The 17,645-nt window shown below is 38.7% G+C and overlaps 1 protein-coding gene across 1 annotated transcript in view; it reads left to right on the forward strand.

Moving 5' to 3' along the window:
* Positions 1 to 249: 249 nt before the first annotated feature.
* The window catches only part of TDRD12 (tudor domain containing 12), a gene marked incomplete at its 5' end in the record, with an annotated part of 227,744 nt that continues 210,348 nt past the window's right edge, over positions 250 to 17,645 (forward strand). The window contains 5 exons of the mRNA XM_042782749.1: positions 250 to 414; positions 10,046 to 10,182; positions 13,264 to 13,383; positions 14,782 to 14,837; positions 16,891 to 16,976. Of these exons, the coding sequence (XP_042638683.1) occupies positions 250 to 414; positions 10,046 to 10,182; positions 13,264 to 13,383; positions 14,782 to 14,837; positions 16,891 to 16,976 (564 nt within the window). The remainder of the gene's footprint in view (positions 415 to 10,045; positions 10,183 to 13,263; positions 13,384 to 14,781; positions 14,838 to 16,890; positions 16,977 to 17,645) is intronic.

Genomic DNA, 17,645 nt, shown 5'->3' on the forward strand with positions numbered 1-17,645 from the left:
GGGTTTGAACCACCATCCTTCTGGTTAGCAGTCAAGTGCCTTAGCCACTATGCTACACATAATTGAGAATTACTTTTATATTGGTTACGTTTCAGAATTTTATCATTGATCTTTTATTTTTAATCATTTAAGACAGAGGCATTTGTCTATTAGATCACTTAAAATAGAAACAGTTACCTTGATTCTAAGGTTTATTGTTTTGTGGCTCTACTTTTAAATCATGCATTGTTTTCTTTGTCTTTTTAAATTTTACAGATTAAAGATCCAGGTTGCTTCTGGGTTATTATAAAAGGGTGTAGTCCCTTTTTAGATCATGAAGTTGATTATCAAAAACTAAATAGTGCCATGAATGACTACTACAACAACATGTGTCAAGATAGAGAAATAAAACCACCAGTGTTGGAGGAAGGGCAGGTAGGTATCTAAATGTACTTTAAATTTCATGTTTTGAAATAACTATTCAGATTGTAAAACATTTTAGCAACTAAGATAATAAAGCTCTGAGAGTGTAGCACATTTCAGGCAGTTCATGTGGGGTGGCAAGGTGGAATATCATTTACATCTGTTCTCCTAGAGCTGGGAATAAGGAGATTTTCATTTTAGATTTAGTGCAAGGGGAGGGAACCTCAGCAAAGAACGCATGAGGATCTTCAGTCTAGGATGCTTACCTTGTGGTTGCTGTCATGACTTCGGTCAGCTCTTGCTTCTTTATTTCCCCCATTCCATAGCACGGCCCCACCTTCCTGTCTTTCAGCCTCAGCTCTCACTGCCCAATTGACTGATTGTTTCTATGGATCAGTCATTTTTCAGATGACTTCGATTTTTTGTATTATGGAAAAAGATTTGTGAATTTTCTATGAATAAAACTAGAAATAATTTCTAGTTTAATTACCCTCTTCTCCAAAAATTATCAGTAATAACAATTTTTTTTTCTTTTTTTTTTTTCATACCATTGACTTACTGAGGAAATGTAATCAGGGAAATTGTCCTTTTAAAATGGACATTTTGGATAGTCCAGTTGCTTCCACGTGAAGGTGTTTAACTTATTCCTCTGTCCCTTCTATTTTCTGTGGATAGAAGGTTAAATATGAAGTTTGGATTAGATTTAGGATCACTTTTTTCCTAAAAAAACGAGTGGTGCTGTGAACTTAATATTGTATTGACCCGAGAGACACTTTTGGGGATGCTAAGACTGATCATTGGGTTCAGATGGTGACAGCTCAATCTCTCCCTTGTGACATTACCCATCAGCTTTTTGCGTGATGGTTTTACCACTCATTGACTACCACTGGCAAAATTAGCTTTTTTCATTCAAGCTTACGAAATGATTTTTCTCATTCTTTCTGCATTCAGTAGCTGGAGTTCTTCTGTATAGAACTTTCTGTCACATACTAAGACTTTTTGGTTGCCCTGTATTAATGTATTCATATTGGAAAAGTGGAACTTAAAAAAAATTTTTTTAAATCAATTTCTAATGTAGTAACTTGTAGTTAACTGTCTCTATTGGTTTCCACAGTTTTCTTTTTTTTTCCTTTAATTTTAAGTTAATAAATTCACTACTGAATTACGGGTGAAACATCACAAATGTTGTTGTTGTTAAGTGCCATCGATTTGTCTCTGACTCATAGTGACCTCCTGTACCACAGAATGAAGCACTGCCCAGTCCTGTGCCAGCCTCACAATCCCTATTATACCTGAACCCATTGCTATAGCCATCATGTCAATCCATCTTGCCAAGGGCCTTCCCCTTTTTTATTGACCCTCCATTTTACCAAGCCACTTTACCAATAGGCCACAAATTGTCACAAAGAAATAGAGAGAATTTAAATATACACAAAATATTATGGGGACTTTAAGAACCAACCGCAGTCCCTGGGGGTGCAAATGGTTAATGTGCTCAGCTGTTAACAAAGGTTAGAGGTTCGAGACCCTCCAGAGGCACCTCAGTAGATCTACTTCCAAAAAATCAGCCATTAAAAGCTCTATGGGACACAGTTTTACTCTGACCCACATGGGTTTGCCATGAGTTAGAATCCACTCAATGGCCATTTGTTTTTAAGAACCAACTAGTATCTCACATTCTCCTGTTACACAAAATGGCCATTCTGTTGCTATGATATTTTCTGTGTAGTACTGGAGCAGTGGTTAAAGCATTTGGCTGCTAACCAAAAGGTCAGCTGTTTGAAACTACCAGCTGCTCCATGGGAGAAAGATGAGGCATTCTGCTTCTCTAAAGACTTGCAGCTTTAGAAACGTTATGGGCCATTTCTACTTTGTCCTGTAGGGTTGCTATGAGTCAGAATTGACTTCATGGAAGTGGCTTTGGTTTTGGTTTTTACTACTGTTCAATCACTTAGACTTTAATGTAATCATTGAATCCAAGCTTTTTCCATTGTGGAAATTTTCTCTAAAATATTCCTGAAATTAATTCCACCCTCTGAATATTCCAATACTGCTTTATCACCCCACCACTTATTTGTCAGTTTGTCATACTGTGGTGACTTGTGTGTTGCTGTGAGGCTGGAGGCTATGCCACCGGTATTTCAAATACTTGCCGGGTTACCCATGCTGGACAAGTTTCAGCAGAGCTTCCAAACTAAGACAGACTCAGAAGGAGGAAGGAGCCATCTACTTCTCAAAGAATTGGCCAGTGAAAACCTTATGAATATCAATGAAACACTGTCTGATATATTACTGGAAAACTTTATGAATAGTACTGAAACATTGTCTAATATAGTGTCAGAAGATGAGCCCTTTGGGTCAGAAGGCATTTAAAATGCTACTGGGGAAGAGCTGCCTCCTCAGAGTAGAGCCAACCTTAATGATGTGGATGTGGCATAAAGCTTTTGGGACCTCTGTTTGCTGATGTGGCATGACTCAAAATGGGAAGAAACAGCTGTAAATATCCATTAATAATCAGAACATGGAATGTATTGAAGTATGAATGTAGGAAAATTGGAAGTTGTCAAAAATGAAATGGAATGCCTGAAAATTGGTATCCTAGGCATTAGTGAGCTAAAATGGACTGGTTTTGACCATTTTGAATCAGACAACCATATGATCTACTATGCTGGGTGTGACAAATTGAAGAGGAATGACGTGCCATTCATCATCACAAAGAATGTTTCAAGATCCTGAAGTACAGTGCTGTCAGTGATAGGATAATATGTGATAGGATCCATATGCCTACAAGGAAGACCAGTTAAGACTATTACTGAAATTTACACACCAACCACCAAAGCCAAAGATGAGGAGACTGAAAATTTTTACCAACTTCTGCAATTTGAAATTGACCAAACATGCAATCAAGATGTGTTGATTATTACTGGTGATTGGAATGCAAAAGTTGGAAACAAAGAAGAATCACCAGAAGTTGGAAAATATGGCCTTGGTGTGATAGAAATGACGCTGGAGATCACATGAGAAAACTTTGCAAGACCAACAACTTAGTCATCATAAATACCTTTTTTCAGCAACAGAAATGGTGACTATACATGTGGACTTCACCAGATGGAGTACACAGGAATCTGATTGACTTCATCTGTGGCAAGAGGCAATGGAGAAGCTCAATATCTTCAGCCAAAACAAGGCCAGAAGCTGACTGTGAAACAGATCATCAGCTTCTCATATGGAAGATCAAGTTGAAGCTGAAGACAATTAAATCCACGAGAGCCAAAATATGACCTTGATTATGTCACTTCTGAATTTAGAGACCATCTGAAGAATAGATGGAACACCAGTGACCAAAAACCAGAGGAATTGTGGGATGACCTTAAGAACATCATCCACGAAGAAAGCAAAGTCATTAAAGGAAAGGAAGAAAAGACCAAAATGATGTCAGAAGAGACTGAAACTTGCCCTTAAACAGAGAGTAGCTAAAGCAAATGGAAAAAATGATGAGATAAAAGAGCTGAACAGAAGATTTCAAAGAGCAGCTTGAGAGAACAGTCAGTTATTGTAATGAAATGTGCAAAGACTTGGAGTTGGAAAGCCAGAAGGAAGGAATATGCTTGGCATTTTCTCAAGCAGAAAGAACTGAAGACAAAATTCAAGCCTTAAGATGCAATATTGAAAGATTCTATGGGCATAGATTCTGGTAGCATAGTGGCTAAGGCACTTGACTGCTAACCAGAAGGCTGGTGGTTCAAACCCACCAGCCACTCCTCGGAAGGAAGGTTGGGCAATCTACTTCCGTAGTGATACTACCTTGGAAACCCAAGGAGGGGTCGCTATGAGTCGGATCTGACTTGACGGCACATAACAACGACAGCAACAACATGGGCAAAATATTGAATGATGCAGGAAATATCAAAAGAAGATGGAAGGAATACACAAAGTGTACCAAAAAGAATTGGTTGATGTTCATCCATTTTAGGAGGTGGCATATGATCAAGAACTGATGGCACTGAAGGAAGAAGTCAAAGCTGTGCTAAAGGAATTGGCAAAAAACAAGGCTCCAGGAATTGACAGAATATCCATTGAGATGTTTCAACAAACAGATGCCTCACTGGAGGCACTTACTCATCTATGCCAAGAGACTTGAAAGACAGCTACATGGCCAACTGATTGGAAGAGATCCATATTTGTACCCATTCCAAAGAAAGATGATCCCACAAAATGTGGAAACTATAGAACAATATCATTAATATCACACACAAGTAAAATCTTGCTGAAGATAATTAAAAAATGGTTGCCGCGGTATATTGAGAGAGAACTTCCAGAAACACAAACTGGATTCAGAAGAGGACGTGAAACGAGGAATATCATTGCTGATGTCAGATGGATCTTGGCTCAAAGCAAAGAATACCAGAAAGATTTTGACATGTGTTTTATTGACTATGTAAAAGCATTAGATTCTGTGGATCGTAACAAAGTATGGATAACGTTGAGAAAAATGAGAATTCCAGAGCACTTAATTGTGCTCATGAGGAACCTGTACATAGACCAGGAGGATGTTGTTCAGACAGAACAAGGGGATTGTGCATGGTTTAAAATCAGGAAGGGAGTGTGTCAGGGTTGTATCCGTTCACCATATATCTTCGGATGTATGCTGTGCATATAATCCAAGAAGCTACACCAAATGAAGAAGAGTGTGGGATCAGGATTGGAGGAGGATTCATTAACAATCTGAGATAGGCAGATGACACAACTGTGTTTGCTGAAAGTGAAGATGACTTGAAGCAGTACCGATGAGTATTAAAGAGTACAGTCTGCAGTATAGGTTATACCTCAGCATAAAACAAAAATCCTTACAACTGGACCAATAAGCAATACTGTGAGAAATGGAGGCAAGATTGAAGTTGTCAAAGATTTCATATTACTTAGTTCCACAATCAACACCAATGGAAGCAGCAGTCAAGACATCAGACAATATTTTGCACTAGGCAAATCTGCTGCAAAAAACCTTTTAAGTGTTGAAGAGCAAAGATGTCTCTTTGAAGACTAAGGTGCACCTGACACAAGCCCTGATATTTTCATTCGCCTGATATGCATGTGAAAGCTGAACGGTGAATAAGGAAGACTAAAAAAGAGTTGATGCTTTTGAGTTGTGGTGCTGGCAAGGAACACTGAAAGTACTATGGGCTGCCAGAAGAACTAACAAATCTGTCCTGGAGGAAGTGCACTCAGAATGCTCTTTGGAAGTGACAATGGCCAGACTTTGTCTAACCTACTTTGGTCATGTTGTCAGAAGGTAACATTGCCTGGAGAAGGATGTTATGCTCAGTAAAGTGGAAGGTCAGTGGAAAAGGGGAAGTCCCTCCAAGAGATGGATTGACACAGTGGCCCCAACAGTGGGCTCAGGTCCAGCAAGGATGGTGAGGGTGGCACAGACCGGGTAGTGCTTTGTTCTTTTGTACTTAGGGTCGCTATGAGTTGGAGCTGGCTTGACAGCACCTAACAACAATAACAACAAACTTATCACCAAGATCATTGTATCTTTTTTTTTACTTTTTTACTGCCTCCCCCTTCACCCAAATTAAAACCCTCCCTTCTCCCACTCTTGATAGCCATCAAAGAATGTTTCTTGATTCTTTACAATAGTGTTCTCATACAATATTTGTTCTATTGTGGTTGACTTATTTCGTTCAGCATAAAGTCCTCTAGGTTCACCCATGTTATGAGATGTTTTGCAGATTCACTGCCTTTAGCTTTGCATACCATTCTGTTGAGTATATGTACCATTGTTTGTTTAACCATTTATCCATTGATTGGAATTTAAATCGTATCCATCTTTTTGCTGTTGTGAATAGTCCTGTGATGAACATGGGTGTACACATATCTTTTTGTGTCATGGCTCTTATTTCTCTAGGATAATAGTAGTGGGATTGCTGGATCATGTAGTATTTCTATTTAAGGCAGCGCCATACAGTTTTCCACAGCGGTTGTACCATTTTCCACTCCCACAGCATTTTCCTCTAGTGTTTGTACATTTTTAGTTATGTTTGAGCATGTATTTGTGCCATGTATTCGGGCTTTTAAGTTAGTCCCTATTTTTCCATTGATCTTTATAGATTTAGGTTTTATGTTCAGGTCTTTGATCTTGCTTGAGTTTGTTTTTGCATATAGTATGGGATATAGATCCTGTTTCATTTTTCTGCTAGGACCATTTATAAAAAAGACTATCTCTTCCACATTTGTTGAGTTTTGGCCCTTTGTCAAAGATTAGTTGTCTATAAGTGGACACATTTTTGTCTGGCTTCTCAGTTCTGTTCCATTTAATCTATGTGTTTGTCATTGTCCTAGTACGAGGCTGTTTAACTACCATGGCTGCATAGCAGGTTTTGAGATCGGGGAGTGTGAGGCCTCCTACTTTGCTTTTCTTCTTTAGTAGTGCTTTACTTTTCTGAGGTCTCTTTCCTTTCCATATAAAGTTGGTGATGAGTTTTCCCATCCCTTTAATGAATGATTATGGAATTTGGATTGGGATTGTGTTATATCTCTAAATTGCCTTGGGTAGTATTGATATTTTCACAATGTTAAGTCTTCCTACCTGTGAACATGGTATATTCTTCCATTTATGTAGGTATGTTTTGGTTTCTTATAGTAAATGTGTAGTTTTTTTTTGTATAGGTCGTTTGGGTGTAGTTAGAGTTATTCCAAAATACCTAATCTTTTGGATGGCATTGTAAATGATACTTTTTCCTGATACCCTTTTGAGAGTTCTCTTCCTTGATATAAAGAAAGTCAAGTCATTTTTGTGTGTTGATCTTGTACCCTTCAGCTTTGCGTTGATGTTCTTTAGGCACTTTAGTGGTGTACTGGTGTAGATTCATTTCATCTGTGTATGGAGATACTTTTACTTCTTTGCCAATTTGAATGCCTTTTATTTCACTTTCTTACTTTATTGCTCAGGTTAGGGCTTCCAGTATAATATTAAATAATGGTGGTGATAAAGGACATCCTTGTCTGATACCGTTTGTAAAGGGAATGATTTTAGTCCCTCTCCGTTGAGAATAATGTGGGCCATGGTTTTGTATATATGCCCTTAATTATGTTGAGGAATATTCCCTTCTATCCCTATTTTATTCAATGTTTTTTATGAGGATTAGGTGTTGGATTTTATCCAATGTATTTTCTGCATCAATTGATATGATCGATCATGTAATTCTTTTCCTTTATGTGGTGGATTATGTTGACTTTTCGTAATGTTGAACCATGCTAGCATACCTGGTATGAACCCCATTTTGTTATTATGTAGTATTTTTTTGTTATGTTGTTGAATTCTTTTGGCTAGGATTTTGTTGAGATTTTTTTGTGTCAATGTCCATGAGGGATATTGATCTATAATTTTCTCTTTTAGTGGTCTGGCTTTGGTATCAGGGTTATACTTGCTTCATAAAATGAATTTTGGGGTATTCATTCCTTTTCTATATTCTGGAATAGTTTGAGTAGAATCGGTAACAGTTCTTCTTTGAATGTTTGGCAAAATTCTTTAGTGAAGCCATCTGGGCCAGGACTTTTTTTGTTGGTAGTTTTTTTTATGACCTGTCCAATTTCTTCTTTTGTTACAGATCTGTTCAGTCCGTATTACCTCAGTTCATTCTGTATTACCTCAGTTCATTCTGTATTACCTCAGTCTGTATTGGTTTACCTCAGTCTGTATTAGTTTAGGTAAGTAGTGTTTCTAGAAATCTGTCCATTTCTTCTAGGTTTTCAAATTTGATGGAGTACAATTCTTTACGTTGTTGTTGTTGTTGTTGTTATATGCCGTCGAGTCGGCCCCAACTCATAGTGACCCCTCCTTGGGTTTCCGAGGCAGCATCACTATGGAAGTAGGATTGCCCAACCTTCCTTCCGAGGAGTGGCTGGTGGGTTTGAACCGCCAGCCTTCTGGTTAGCAGCCAAGTGCCTTAGGCACTATGCTACCAGAGCTTCTAAAATTCTTTATAGTATCCTGATATTATCGTTTTTGTTTCTGTCGGTTCTTTTCATTTATTACTTATGTTATTTGCATCTTCTCCTTCTTTTCCATTGTTAAATTTTCCAGTGGATTCTCAATTTTGTTAATCTTTCCAAAGAACCAACTTCTGGTCTTATTGATTGTTTCTGTTGTTTTTCAGTTTCATTTATTTCTGCTTGAATCTTGTTGTTGTTTCTTTTCTCCTGGTGATTGTAGGCTTATTTTGCTGCTCTTTTTGTAATTGTTAGAAATGTTGGGTTAAGGTATGAATATTGGCTCTTTCTTTTCTTTGATGTGTGCTTTTATTGCTAAACATTCCCCTCTGAGCACTGTCTTTGCCATGTCCCAGACATTTCTGTGTGTTATATTTTCATTCTCATTTAATTCAAGGAAGTTTTTAATATTATTTTTATTTCTTCTGTTACCCAGTAGTTTTTAAGCAGGGTATTATTCAGTTTCCATGAGTTTCTTTCTTTGATCTTCATTTGTTGATTTCTAGTTTTACAATATTTGTTGTTTTTTTTCCCCTCTACTTTTCTGTTTTTTAGTATTGTGATATTTTTAACTTATGGCTTTTTATATATGTTATAGTCATTGTACTTCTTAATGCTTAAATTGTTTTATTTTTGACTAGTGGAAGCCCTAGTATAACACAGTTTGAAACTTGAATAGCCATGCAATGATTAACTATTCAATAGCATCCCTAAAAGTTGCTGTGACGTTGGCATGAAACAGAAACACCTTCCATCCTTTATCAAAATTTCTTTTGAATTATTTGAGTTTTGACTTATGTGAGATTCTTAGAAATCCATCCATCCTTTGCAGAATGGCTGCACTGTGTTTTCCTACTTAAATTTCTAAGGGTAGGAATTTCAGTTGGCCTGCCTTCTTCCTGGTGTGGGCACAGCTTTCTCTACCAGACCACTTGATAAGCCTGTGGACACCATATAGTTTGTTTGTCTACGGATTGCCAGTCAGGTCAGCTGTGGCCTGGTGGTCCTTGGTATAGTCAGGATGTCAATGGCTTTCGCTTCAGTAGGGCAGTTCCCTTAACAAGTATTACAGACATTTATGTATTCAGTCATTCAACAAGTAGTGTTTGAAGATTTCATATATGCTAGCCACTAGAAGATTGTGGGAATATGGCATTAAACAAAACGGACAAAAATCCATTGTCCTGGAGCTGACATCCACTTGGGCAGACAGTAAACAAATGTTAGAGGGTAATAAAAGTCATGGGGAGGAGGCTGGGAGGATGGGGTTGGGGTTTGTAATTTCGTATTGGGTTGGGCACATGTGATTAACAATTGTTTGTAAGGTTTATTCTCAGATTTAAGAAGGTAAAGTGATGCATTTTTCTTATTTTACTTTCTAGAAATTGTCTTTATTTGAAGGGTAACAGCTAAGGAGTTAAAATAGTTTTAGAAAGAAAAACAGTAAACTGTAGTTCAGATGACCTGTGTTCTTACTGTTTCCTTTACTGACAAGCACTGTTTAGCTTGGGCAGGTGCAGTCTCCTTGCATCTCTTTCCCCTTCTGTAAGGTGAAATGTAGGCTGAGGTGATTGTAATGCACTCATTTTATGACTAGAGATGTTAATGCTAAAGTTCTTTTTAAAAAAGTACCTTCTGTTTTCTTTTGTAGGTTTGTGTGGTTTATTGTCAGGAGCTAAAGTGCTGGTGCAGGGCGGTTATTAAGTCAATCATATCTTCAGCTGACCACTATTTGGTAGAATGTTTCCTTGTGGACTTTGCCAAGTATATTCCAGTAAAATCTAAAAAGTATGTACATACTCATTTTGCCTTACACTCTCTGAAGAAGCAAATGTTCTAAGGAAACAAATGAACTTTAAGGAGAAGGTCATTACTTTTTAAAAAAAAATTATTGTTACTTGGGTGAAAGTTTACAGAGCAAATTCATTTTCTATGCAGCATTTCATACACATTTTGTTTCATGACATAGATTGCAATTTTCCACAGTGTAGCAGCTCTCTTCCCACTTCCTCGCCATAATTACCTCTTCCCTGTGTCCTTCCCTTCCATGCACTCCCACCCTCCAAGCTATCTCTATGTGCCAACACTGCCCTTCTGTTCTTCTGCGATTGATCGCTGCAAGGAGTGTATCTGCCTGATGTAAATGTTCACCCAGTATGCCTGTCTGTCGTTTGGGTGGAAGCCATGGAAGTGAGTTCAGTTCCAGACCTGAAGGGTAACTAGGTGCCATTGTCTCGGGGTCTCACCAGGCTCTATCAGACCAGGAAACCTGTGATTTTTTTTCTTTTTATAATTTTGAGTTTTTTTCTACATTGTTCTCCCACTTTATCCAGGATCTTTTGTACCAATTTACCTCCAAGTGGTTGACAGTGGTAGCCAGGCACCATCTAGTTCTTCTAGTCTTATGTTCATATAGGCTGAGGATCACATGGTGTACCAGTCCCTTGGACTAATTGTTTCCATGCATCTTTGTTTTTCTTCATTCTGCTTTGCTCTGGACAAGGAGAGACCCATTGCTGCATCTAGATGGCCGCTTGCAAGCGTTTAAGAACCTAGTCACTACTCACTGAAGTAGGATGTAGAACAAAGTTTTTTGTAGTATGTTATGCCAATTGAGCTTGATGTCCCCTGTGACAATGGTCCCTAGCCCACAGGTCCAACTTCTCATTTCCTTCAGGTAGCTGGCTGTGGCCAAGAAGCCACCACAACCTTGTCCCTTGTCAGCTCTGCTGTACACCTGGACAAGGAGAATGTCATTACCTTTTGAGAAAACATAAAACTGGGATTATTTTGCTTCAAGGAAGACACATTTGGCGATTCTCATTTTACATCCTTTGAATAGAAGAGAAAGCGGTCATCATAAAGACTTAGAAGTCTCTAGCCCTTCTTCCACTTTCCTACCTGGAAAGGGGAGGGCAGATACAGCCTATACATGCTGCATCTCCTCACAGTTCTCTGTTAGCCTGTTTCCTGGCCTGGGCTCTTACTTTTTCTTTGTGATTAAGGGAGTCCTGGCTGCAAAAAAGGCACTACCAGGAGGTACTGAGACACCCTTCTTATTGCTGCTCTCTTAACAAAGCAGTGATGTGACAATTACATAAGATGGGGAGATGGTTCAGAATGAGCCAGTAACCAGGTGATGACTGTGCAGTCCTTCCTCCCTGATACTGGGACCACATATCACAGTAAACCATAGCAACAAGTCAATTTTGATGTTTTGTAATAATGGTTTCCAGTCTCAAAGTAAACAAACACCAAACTCACTGGTATTGAGTCAATTCCACTGATAGCAATCCCTTCTTGGCTTTCTGAGGCAGTATCACTACGGAAGTAGATTGCCCAACCTTCCTTCCGAGGAGGGCTGGTGGGTTTGAACCGCCAGTCTTCTGGTTAGCAGTCAAATGCCTTAGACACTATTCCATCAAAGCTCCTCAACATAAGAGGATATCAGTTTAATAAATAAATATGAGGACCTGTCTTTTATTAAATAATAACCAAAATTGCAGTAAAAGATTCATCTTGAATTAGAAGAATTTCGTGAGAGAAGAGGTTTATAGAGAATTGGATAATTAAGAAAAAGTATTTTTCTTGCTTTGTGATCCTGCACTTTTATAATCATAATTGCTATAAAAATAATGATTGTGTTTGACTTCTTTGTGAAATTTTTTAGTATTTGGGGTTTTAAGTTTAATTTGTTTGAGGCAAGATAATCCTATGATTAGCTAGAGAGAGCTCAGGGAGGCCTCAAGGGGCAGTTAGTGCTGCAGGCATCTGTTTCTAAAGTGTCCAAGACAAAAGATGGTACCCCACAGGGCATAATAGGATCCAGGGAAGACATCTCGTTATGGTAAACTGGGAAAAAAAAAGTGGTCTATCATTTGTCTGAGATAAGAGTGGAAATACAAGTGTTGAACTTACTTATCAAATCTCAGTCCTTCCTTCAGCTGTTTATGCGGAGTTGGCAAATACTGATTACTAAAGCATCTGCTCATTTATAAAAACTTTAAGGTAATTTTGGTCATATACTGAAATTGAAGTTGGTATTCAAAACTACTTAACAGGATGGGCTTCACAGGTATATTTGTCATTACTCAAGGTATTTCAATCTTTTTTTTTTTTAAATTGTCCTCCTAAGAAGCCTTGTTAGACACTTTTTTCTTACCATACCTGGAATTTTACTACTTTACTTTACTATTATATATTGAATGTCTGTGTGCCATGTGCTGTGGAGTCAATTGGAACTAATAGCATTCCTGTAGGACAGAGTGGGAGCTCTGGTAGCATAGTGGCTAAGGCACTTGACTGCTAACCAGAAGGCTGGCGGTTCAAACCCACCAGCCACTCCTCGGAAGGAAGGTTGGGCAATCCTATTTCCGTAGTGATACTGCCTCGGAAACCCAAGGAGGGGTCGCTATGAGTCAGGGCTGACTTGACGGCACATAACAACAACAACAACCTAGAACAGAGTGGAACTGCCCCATAGGGTTTCCAAAGCTGTAAACTTTTATGGAAGCAGACTACCATATCTTTCTCCCATGGAGAAAGATCAAAACTGCTGACCTTTTGGTTAGCAGCTGAGCACTTTAACCATTGTGCCACCAGAGTTCCTTACTGTATGTATATCTGTGTTTTATATATAAAAATAAGATTTTTTTTCATTCCCAAAGGACCAATTTTTACCCCCTTGAGTAGATATATTCAAGTACTTCTGCTATTGGTAGCTATGTTGGAAAACAATTATTTTTTGTGTGTACACTTTGTTTTACATTAAATATATTAGTTATATAGATGTACATTAAAGATATATGGAGATATCTGGTATATACACTGTTTTTCTTATAATGGAACTATTTCTGTTTCACTGCTAAGCATCCGGGTTGCAGTAGAAACTTTTATGCAGCTTCCGTATAGAGCAAAGAAATTTGGACTGTTCTGCACAAAACCAGTTACATTACACATTGACTTGTGTGAAGACAGTGCTGAAATTGTGTAAGTACAGCTTCTAAAATAGGCTAAGTCATTAATAAAAGTCTTAAGTGTCTGGTGTTTATACCAAATAATTCCTATGTAGACGTGCTAAGCAATTTTGAAGGTATATTTGTTCTTTGAGAAGTGTTATCTGTCTGAGTGAGTATTTCCAAATTGGGATATGCAGCAGATTTCCTAGGCAGCCCCGTCTCAGAGGTTATAGTCGAGAAGCTCTGGAGTAGGGCTGAACTTGGATGCTTTTGACCTTCCCCTTTTTGTGAGTAGACTTAATGAGAAGTAACAAATCAACTTGAAAGAAAAACATTCATACAATATAGGATTATGTAGCCAAACTAACCTCTTGAATTAATGTGTGTAATAGCTTCTTTCTTAAAATAAAAGCAACTGATTTTTGAATATTGATTATGTGTAGGCACTGGGCTAAGTGATTTATGGACATTACCTCATTTTTATCTTTAAAACAACCTGTGCAGGATGGTAATGTTATCTCTGATGAATGAAATTGGTGGAGATACATAAAATGTACACTTGAATCATACTTATTTTCCTTTTGATCTTTGCTTTCAAATATTGGTTTGCTCACTTTTCCATTGCCTGCAGCTCTTGATTTTCTTTCTGAAGCATAGGAAAAATATAGAAAGGGCAAGATGATAGAAAATGGGAGACAGTGAAAGAGAGCTAGAGTAAGGAATACCATGGGGTGATGGTGACTGGATGGGTCCTGGAAATCAGAGCTTTTCCACCACAACCTCTTAGAGTGCCAGTTTAGCCAACATGTATCGAGCCCTCATTCTGTGCCAGCCTGTGCTGGGAACTGGGTACCTGCATCTCTTTGTCGAGGGAGTTTGTATTATTAGTCATAAGGGGGCCATATAGGGAGCTCTGATAGCGTAGTGCCTAAGGCACTTGACTGCTAACCAGAAGTCTGGAGGTTCAAACCCATCAGCCACTCCTTGGAAGGAAGGTTGGGCAATCTACTTCTGTAGTGATACTGCCTTGGAAACCCGAGGCGGGGTCACTATGAGTTGGGTCCAACTCAATGGCAAATAACAACATATGGAACTGGGGCCAAAGGTCATGGGACAAATTATGCCATAGTGGTGGGCAAAGGGCACTCTGGTATCCCCAGAAAGGGGTTATTTAAGCATTGTCCATTCTTAGAAGGACCTCTGTGGCTCAAGTCTCTGCATTAGTGCAGACAGCAGACTTAGGAACATACTGCAGAGATGTGTCTAGGATCATTCCCCCAGCACAGGGCCAAAGCCAAGCTCCCTGTTGCCTGTAAGTTATGTTCAAAATATAGTATCATTAAGCAGCCAATGTAATTCATAAATTATAATATTGATATATAAGCCTCAGATTCTTATTTAATGAAGTTGCACTTGTTCACTGTTTTAGGCCTGCCAAGAAGTGGGACAGTGCTGCTATTCAGTACTTTCAGAATGTTGTAAAAGGTAAGGCAAGTTCATGGTTATTGTAGCTGGCTTTGACCTGGCATGGTCATGGGGCAGCTGAGGTAGTTTAACTTTCTGTTCATGAAGGGGTTTGAGACATGGCTACTTAGCTGTTTTACCCTCCTCATATGGGTTCCATAAATTACTTGGAGCTTCTTCTACACCAAGTGTAGCAGTGACTCTGTGTCCCTGGAACTTTGAGGATGGGTGTGCTTGTCAGTAATTGACAGTTTAAATTAAAAATGGGCTGTTTGGGTGGGGAACCCTTACATAATGATTGCCTCTTAGTTCTGTGTAGAAGCCATACCCCAGCTAAATAAATCTGCATGCATTTCATTGAATCAGCAGTTGAAAAACCTAACATATTTAATGAGCAAAGGATAGTAGATGGCTTTTTTTTTTTTTTTTTTTTTAAGTGTTCTCTGCCCTCCCCTCCCACCCCTGGTAAGCAACAAAGAAAGTGTCCTTCCATATATAAACCTTAGTAGATGGATTTTGTTTAACTTTTTATTGTGATTGTGATTTTTTTAATTGTGAAATTTTACAAAGCAGGTAAGTTTTACATTCTGCAGTTCATACACATTTTGCTTTGTAACACTGATTCCAGTCCCCACAGTGTAACAGCTCTTCTTCCTCCTAATCCTTGTGGTTACCCCTTCCCTGTGTCCTTTCCTAACCATTCCTGCCAGCCTAGTTTTCTCCCTGTGCAAATGCTGCCCTTCTAGTCTCCCATGGTTGATTGTTCCAAGGAGTGCATCTCCTTGGTGTAGTTGTTCAGCTTGTAGGCCTGAGAGTTAAGCCACAGGAGTGAGTCCAGTTCTAGGCCCAAAGTGTGACTCTCAAAAACCAAAGCTAACTCACTGCCGTTGAGTCAGATCTGACTCATAGCAACCCCTCCTTGGGTTTCCAAGGCAGTATTGCTACGGAAGGAGATTGACCAATCTTCCTTCTGAGGAGTGGCTGGTGGGTTTGAACTGCCAGCCTTCTAATTAGCAGTCAAAATGCCTTAGGCATTATGCCACCAGAGCTCCTAGGGACTAGTATATAGGTTTTTATTGTGTAATAATCATTAATTGCTAACTTAAGATATATGAAAGGTTTTTCGTTTTTTAGTATGCTCTCTTAATTTCATACGGTTGAGTATAAATGTGCTTTCATTTGTGGCATCTATCCTAACCTCTGCCAAACGACTGTGCCTGCCTCTTTGGACTATTCTAAGGTGTTAGTAGGTGTGAAATAATTGTAGCACACCTGGCACTTTGTTGGGGCCCTGGCCTCTCTCCTGTGCTGCCTTATTGTAGTAAAGGAAAAGCCAGATATTTTGAACCTGCCAGAACTGGAATGCAGGGGAGTCTGCTGGATTGGGAGTTTGGACCCTTGTGACACCATTAGGGGATGCCTATTGATGAGAATAAGATATGGTGGAGGCAGACTGCCTAGTTTGGAGTTCTGTCCAGAGACTTTTGTGTAGCCTCAGGCAAGTGGCTTCACCTTCTCTGAGTCTAGTCTTCTCACCTATAAAATGGAAATAACAATACTTCCCTCAAAGGGCTGTGATAAGAATTAAATGAAATAAAGTTTAAAAAGGACTTAGTATAGTGCCTAATACATATGAACAGCTCAATAAATGGAGCTACTGTTTGAGTCATTAAGACTTTCATAGAATAGCCAAGTACTCTGACCCATGGAACATTTGGAGGGATGGAACGGACTCTCAGATGAAGGTCATGACTGGAAATTTGGATTTGGGTCACTGCAAGAAAAGAGAGGGCTAAGAACTGTACTTCAGGAGATATTTGTAGGGTGGCAGGAAGAGGATGCTGTTGATTAGAGAGAGACAAAGGATGCATGACTTACTCCCTAGTCAGGAGAGCCTTTTTGTTAACTCACCCACTCCCAGGTCCACCCTCCACTAAGACCTGCTGGAAAAAGCCATTGATCACTTGATGCTGGGCAATCTTATGTGGTTATTAGAGATTAATAGTAGGAAATTGAAATTATTTCAAATATACTCAATATAAGGTATGATTAATGTTTTCTTTATGTTATTTAGCTGCTACCCATGTGGAAGCCAAATTATGTGCTGTGAAAGAAGATATCTTTGACGTCTTCCTTTATGTAACTACAAAAAATGAGAAAGTAAGTAAAAGAATTGTACTTAAAGTTTTTTTTCAGTAAAACAAAGAATCAACACCAAGGAAAACAATGTCATTCACTTGGCATAGAATTTTCTTAATCTTTCAAGGTTTGGCTCAGACCAGAAGTTAGCCAGGGCTTGGTGTATTCTTCTTTTGATTACTTAAAAAAATTACTTCAGTGTTTTATTTAGGTAGCATTTTATTTATTTATGGATAAGAAATTATTCCTACATTGGTTAGTATGAAATTTTTCATATTAGAACATTATTTCCATGAATGTTGTTGTTGTTGTTGTTTGCCGTCGAGTCGGCCCGACTCATAGCGACCCCTCCTTGGGTTCCCGAGGCAGTATCACTATGGAAGTAGGATTGCCCAACCTTCCTTCCTAGGAGTGACTAGTGGGTTTGAACCGCCAGCCTTCTGGTGAGCAGTCAAGTGCATTAGGCACTATGCTACCATGAATACATGTATTTTGCTATGGTTTTAGTTTATTGCTTCCCCAGATTTCCTCACTGTATGTAATAAGTACTCATTGTAAAGAATTGACATAAGCAGAAAGTAGATTTCACTTCTGTCTTCCCTGATCCCCTTTTCCCCATTATTATCTGTTAATATTTTGAATACCTTTTTTTAATGCATTTTATTGAAATATAATTTATGTACAGTGAAA

This window comes from Orycteropus afer, unplaced genomic scaffold (genome assembly GCF_000298275.1).
Source record: "Orycteropus afer afer isolate SDZICR_OR568_19922 unplaced genomic scaffold, OryAfe1.0 scaffold00459, whole genome shotgun sequence".
Taxonomy (NCBI): domain Eukaryota; kingdom Metazoa; phylum Chordata; class Mammalia; order Tubulidentata; family Orycteropodidae; genus Orycteropus; species Orycteropus afer.